Source organism: Drosophila eugracilis, unplaced genomic scaffold (genome assembly GCF_018153835.1).
Source record: "Drosophila eugracilis isolate 14026-0451.02 unplaced genomic scaffold, ASM1815383v1 contig_2167, whole genome shotgun sequence".
In the NCBI taxonomy this organism is placed as follows: Eukaryota; Metazoa; Arthropoda; class Insecta; order Diptera; family Drosophilidae; genus Drosophila; species Drosophila eugracilis.
The window spans coordinates 3330224-3336745 of NW_024573052.1; the positions used below are offsets into that span (position 1 = coordinate 3330224).

General features: G+C 47.7%; 1 protein-coding gene across 1 annotated transcript; it reads left to right on the forward strand.

The window, feature by feature from the left end:
• Window positions 1-3160: 3160 nt before the first annotated feature.
• On the forward strand, window positions 3161-5206 carry LOC108105494 (achaete-scute complex protein T8). The gene has a single exon (XM_017212112.2). It carries the CDS (start codon window positions 3340-3342, stop codon window positions 4888-4890), a length of 1551 nt encoding a protein of 516 aa, XP_017067601.1. The 5' UTR covers window positions 3161-3339; the 3' UTR covers window positions 4891-5206.
• Window positions 5207-6522: the final 1316 nt, after the last annotated feature.

Sequence of the window (6522 nt, forward strand, 5' to 3'; positions counted from 1 at the left end):
TTCATTGTTCTCGAAAACGGTACCGAAACTGGACGCATTCGCACACTTTTGGCGCAAGCCGAAGCCGCCGTTTTCCCTTTTGGGGGGAAAATGAAAGAAGAAAAAAGATTCGCCAGATCCCTGAATATATTATGTAAAGTAAACTCTCTTGAGTTAGGAAAGGCAATCCTCAAGTCAACTTGAAAATGTTAAAGTTAAGATACCAAAAGTCATTTCCTAACAAAGATTAAGCTTTCTCAGCTTTCCCTTAAGCGAGTTTATATAAGATCCCAGATCCCAGATCGCAGATCCCTTCCCTAAAACCCAGAAAGGTCTCGTTAATGCTGTCCCGCAACTGTGATCCCCCGCAGAGCCATCCTTTCTTCTTCGCCTGGATCCTGTCACTTTTCCCCCAGACCTCCTTGGTCCCGAAGTTATTTCGAGGACTTCCACAGCAAGACTTCCGTTCCCTCAAGTTTCCGCCACTCATAAATCCAAAAATCCAAAACGAAATAACACGAAAACGAGAAACCAGAGGCAGTGAGGCGACAACTGCACACAGATGCCGAGCCCAGAAGGATACCGAGTCCCGAGTCCTGAAGGATCCACTTGAGTCGACGACAAGTACACACAGCGAACAGTACACAGGACATGAGGGCCCCAGGAGGACTACTCACTACTCACTCGGCGCCTTCCTCGAGTTACAAGAAAACTGAAAGGAATGGAAAAGCCAAGCCAATTTATTGCCAGGGGATCAAAGTCAAAGTACTTTGAATGCTTTGCCTGATTGATTTACGATTGCCGAGTGTGAGCTGAGAACTGAGTCTGAGAACTGAGAGCTGAATGTTTTCCCATTTCCCATTTCTGTTTGCTCACCGCTTTCACTCCCATTTCGAATTTCATTCACCATCTATATTCATATTTTTCCACATCGATTTTCCCATTGAAATCGATGCCTTCTCCAAATGCAAATAGCCCAGAAACCATCGAACCGTTTGCCAATCCCCAGATCCAAATTAGTTTTTGTTTGCCCAAACTGTTGTATTTTCCCAAGCCGCCGCCGAAGATGAAAGTCAAGAAAAATCAGAACAGAAAGCCGGGATTAAAAAACAGGATATTAGTTTTCCAGAGGTGGGGGAGATGTGAAAGGAATGCCTGAGATCCTTGGGGTTGGGCCCAGCCTAGAAAGTTTCACCTTAACTGCTCGTTTTAAATGCCAACCATAACTCAGGGGATCACAATCCTCCTCGAATACTTATCACCCTATAAGAACACCTCTCCGAAGTAGGGAATATACCCCTCAAGTTTGTCATTCCCCTGGGGGGGGGGATCTTGCCAGGTTCCTAACCATTAACTCATCCTCCCTGTGAGTCTGAGAGAAACGAAGAGTTCTTAGAGGAAGCGAATGACATTAATGTGACTTTCAACCCGCTGGGAATCAGACAAACTATAACTCCATCGGAGGGTTGTTCCAACGGATATGAATCTTTACTGTATCCTCAGTTCATCACAAAGCTCAGCTGGAAACTCATCTCTGAGCTGCCTTCTTGGCTGATTTCGGGCACCTTGCAAGGCATTTGAATTTCCTACTATTTTCTCGCTGTGCACGTGAGAGGCGTGTCGTGTCGCGTTGTCAAAGTGGGACGCAACCGAGTCAAAGCCTCGAGGACAACAAAGGATGCCGAGCAGCAAGGACTCCGCGGTGCTCTTCAGTACGCCCAACCGTTGACTCCTTTTCCTTTGAAAAGCTTGTCTGCATATGGCGAGCGAGGAGCGGGGAGCAAGAGGCAAGGATCATGGATGGTGAGGATCCTGGAACAAAAACCGGTAGTTGGCAGTCGGCAGTCGGCAGTCGAGAGCCCCTTTTCCCTGTCGATGATCCTGCGCTCAAGTCCGTTTCCTTGAACCTTTCAAGTGAACTCAAGTTTGTAAATTGTGCAGCAAGTACCGAACACACACTCGTACACACTCCTCTAGCATATATACTCAGGTTCGTTGGGAACTACCTGAGAGTCCGGACCGAAAAAAAAAAGTTCATTGTAGCTCACCGAAAACTAGTTTCCTCAGACAGACCTAAGCTTCCGAAAAAAAACAACAAAAACGGAAAAGAAAGAAGCGAAAAAATGAACAAGATGCCAGAACTAGACTACTGGCGGAATATTATTTTCCCACAAGACTAATTGCCAGAGAAAAAAGTAGCTAGAGAAATGGGTGATGGGTGTTTTCTCACCCTCGAAGGACTCGGCTCTCAGGCGTCTTGTCAATTTTAATTAGGATTTATGGCCGAACGAATCTCGGTTCTCGCCTTCTTTAATTTCCCGTAATTAGCCCAACAATTGGCAAATGAATTCGCACAATGCCAGCCCTGATTGCCTTTAATATCTTCAGCCAGGATCTGGGAAACTCTATCTAGTATGTCCTGGGACAGGCCCCTTGAAGGTTAACTCAAACTGACAAGAAATGCCCAACATCTAGGCACTACATCCAAGATTACTAAATAAGATTAGTCCAGATCTTAATCCCCTACTAACTATACCTTAAACTTCTTTAATCTCTAAGCAATTTCCAAATAGTGCTGAGGATATCTCTGAGAATCGTCTGGGAATCCTTGGTGCTGAAGGCAAGACTAACCTCTCGCCTCGGCAAGATCCCTTGCAGACTCTCAGGTATCCTCAGTATCCTTGCCTGCGAGCTGGCAAGGCTGCCAAAGCTCCCCCCGACTATATGTTTACCGCTATATACAAGATTATATTATGGCCATATGCATATATAATATCATGCAGAGGGGCGGTATATAAACACGCTGTTTTTATGCCCGATAAATAAATGTGAAAAAGAAGAGAGAGCGGGGCGCAATCCACCCTTAAACCAGGTGGAGTTTTTGGCTCGAGTCGATCAGATGTTAGTTTTCCCAAAAGCCGTACTCTGTGTGAGTGTGTGAGAAAGGTGTGTGTGTGTGTGTTCTTTTTCGAGCGATCGAGGGAAGGACACCCCAGTCTAGGGGATGAAAAGTCAGGCCTTTTACATAAGGGATACGCAGGACCTCAAATACCTCGATTATTATTATGTGAGAGTGTGCGAGTGTGTGTGTTGGTGTGTGCGAGTGTGCGAGTGTGTGTGTGTGTCAGTCAACGAAGTCACTTCCGTTGAGTTTGCGTTTTAGTCGAAGTTCGGAGTTTCGGGGCACGCGACACAGAACGCCAGCAGCTGTCCTGACGCAGGGACACGAAAACCACATTACATCAGTCACCTTTTAACATTCGCTCAGTAAGGAACAACGTGCTAGCAGAACGCCCGCGATTTCCACAAGTTTTCCCAGCTCGCCCACACCAAAACAGACCGAGCAAGCTAGCGAAAACCATGGCTGCCCTCAGCTTCAGCCCATCGCCGCCGCCCAAAGAGAATGCCAAGGAGAACCCCAATCCCAATCCCAATCCCAATCCCAAGGCCACCTTGAAGCCCTTCGGCAAGATAACCGTTCACAATGTGCTGAGTGAAAGTGGCGCCAACGCCCTGCAACAGCACATAGCCAATCAGAATACGATCATTCGGAAGATCCGCGACTTCGGCATGCTGGGTGCGGTCCAGAGTGCCGTGGCCAGCACTACGAGTACCACACCAGTACCTAGTCAACGTAAGAGGCCCCTGGGCGAGTCCCAGAAACAGAACCAACAGAACCAGCAGAACCAGCAGCCAGGCAAAGCTTCAGTGCCCGCCAAAAGGAGCAAGACCAGCAAGAAACTGGCCGTGGAGAAGCCCCCAAAGACGCCGGCCATCACCCAGCCGAGTAAACTTCTAACGGAGCAAACTTTGGGAACTCCCGGCAGGAAGGGTCTGCCACTGCCCCAGGCTGTTGCCCGTAGGAATGCCAGGGAAAGGAACCGCGTGAAGCAGGTCAATAATGGATTCGCCTTGCTGCGGGAGAAGATTCCTGAAGAAGTCTCCGAGGCCTTTGAGGCCCAGGGAGCGGGCAGAGGAGCCAGCAAGAAACTTTCCAAAGTGGAGACCCTCCGCATGGCCGTCGAGTATATAAGAAGCCTGGAAAAGCTCCTTGGCTTTGATTTCCCACCGCTCAACAGCCAGGGCAATAGTTCCGGCTCCGGCGACGATAGCTTCATGTTCATCAAGGACGAATTCGATGGTCTGGATGAGCACTTCGATGATTCCCTAAGCAACTACGAAATGGAGGAGCCACAGCCAACAGTCCTGCCTTCTTTGCCTGTGGAGAATCAGATTCAGAATCAAAATCAGAATCAGAATCAGAACAGCCAGCAACCGACAGATCTCCTGCCCAGCCTGACTACCCTCAATGGGATGCAGTACATCAGGATACCAGGGACGAATACCTATCAACTGCTGACGGCTGAGTTATTGGACGATTTGAGTCAGGAACAGGAGACAGGAGGAGGAGTAGCAGCTGCTTCGGGCCAGTTATCGCGATCGCCCGTGCCGCAAAAGGTGCTTCGAAGTCCGTGCTCCTCGCCGGTTTCACCTGTCGCCACGAATGAGCTGCTCTTGCAGGCGTGTGCCGCCCAGCTGCAACAGCAACTGATCAAACAGGAATTCACCAACGCCACCAGCAGCAGCAGCAGCAGCAGCAGCAACATTAACACATTGACTTCCCCGCATCAGCAGCAGCAACCACAGCAGCAGCAGCAACCGCAGCAGCAAGTTCAAATGCTGGGATCCTCGCCCATTTTGCCCGCTTTCTATGACCAGGAGCCAGTGAGCTTCTACGATACCGTGGCTCTTCCCGGATTCAAGAAGGAGTTCAGCGACATCCTGCAGCAGGAGCAGCCCAACAACACCGCCGGTGGTTGCCTTTCGGATGAGAGCATGATCGATGCCATCGACTGGTGGGAGGCACACACACCCAAGTCCGATGGCGCCTCCACCAATCTTTCCATGTAGCCAGGAGACTTCTGCAGCATCAACTATTTTTTTTTTCTTTTCATAATTAAGCCCTGACTGAGTCATTGTGTAAATAGCAACTAAAAACGAAACGAGTCTAAGGACACGAGAGAATATTGAAGTCATCTAGTGATATAAACCAAAACGGAGAACCTTCTGAGACCCAGCTACGAAATAGTTAACCTGATAAAGCGCTAAATGTTGAGCCAGTCCTAGTTAATAATATCCTACCAACCTAATCTACTTCTTAACCGTTCTTACTTAAGAGACCATTTTTTTTCCTAGACTTAATTGCAAGAATGTTGAGAAAGAGAAATATATACGACCAGTGGTGAAAAATCAAATGAATTTCTGTTTTCGTACAGCTTGGAGGTGGAGGAAAGATGCTTGGCTTGGGGACTATACATGACTTGGGATCAGTAGGGAGCCTCCTTGAGATCGATCTCCGATCCGTTGTCTAATGCTTTGGCATACCATATAAGGGTTTCAGAGACTATGGCTAATGGCCGGCAAACATGCACATTCATCGGAGGAAGAGAGAGGAATGGAATCGGAATATCATGTTCATTTTCATAAGCGTCCAAGCATGCAAAAGGTCCTGCCGACCGATAGACAGGGAGCGGAACCAGAAGTATTTGCATATGCACTGCAAGAAATTGGGTTGTATTCGGAAATAGCATGACTCTTACTTCAACTTCGAAGCCTACCAATTCGAAGCTTATTTTCCCCTTTTTTTTAGGAGTGTATCGCGAGGGTAGCAGATCCTGGCACTGCGCTCCAGTGCCCCGGCATTCAAATGAGCCAGTCCTATGTCCTCATGTCCTGATAAATGACAGTCGTAACCCTGCAACGTGGGAATTTCGAATCGAGAATCGAGAGGCATGTTGCAAGTGTTAGGGATTCGTTTGTAACGGTTCGCTTCGACTCGACTCGAACATGTGCCCCGTTCGACATAAGCACAAGTAATTAAAAATGCACTGGAAAACGGAGGGAGGAGGTGGAAAACCATTAGGGCGGTGGGTAAAAGGGCACCAAATGCATTCAGGGCAAGGACCTATCTGCATATTAATTAGGGATTTAATAGGGAAAACCGCAAAAGCAAACAGTTTGCCCCTGAAAAGCAGGGTCTTTAAAATGTCCTGCCATGGAAATTGTCGATCCTTTAGATGGAATCTTTCGAATCTCATCGATTAGTTCATATCAAATGGGTTTGGGATTTGCATAAGTGATGAAATGATCCTTGAATCTCACACTTTTCCCATGGATATTACCTCATTAAAAGCTGTTCTTCCTGCTGTTAGAACTTCATCTACCATTTGATAGAGATCGCTCTATACTTCCCACTCTCATCTTTCACATTTCTTGAAAAAATATTCATAATCCCCAAGGACTGCTTACGGAACATTCTGGCATATACTTTTGGCATTTAAAGTAGCAAAATCTTGACTGGTCGCCTCGTTATTAATAGGATATTTTCTCACCCTCACGCTGACTTGGCGCTAGGCTCTCCTCCTCTGGCTAATTGTATGCAGGAGCTCATTGTCCTGTGCCTACGTGTCCTCGTCACTGTCTGCGTCTGCCCGTCCCTTTGTCCTTTGGGACATCTGCCCAAACAGGCCGAGAAACGGGAGA

Excerpts from the sequence above, each read along its gene's own strand:
- LOC108105494 (XM_017212112.2), top strand. The coding sequence starts at position 3,340 with ATGGCTGCCCTCAGCTTCAGCCCATCGCCGCCGCCCAAAGAGAATGCC.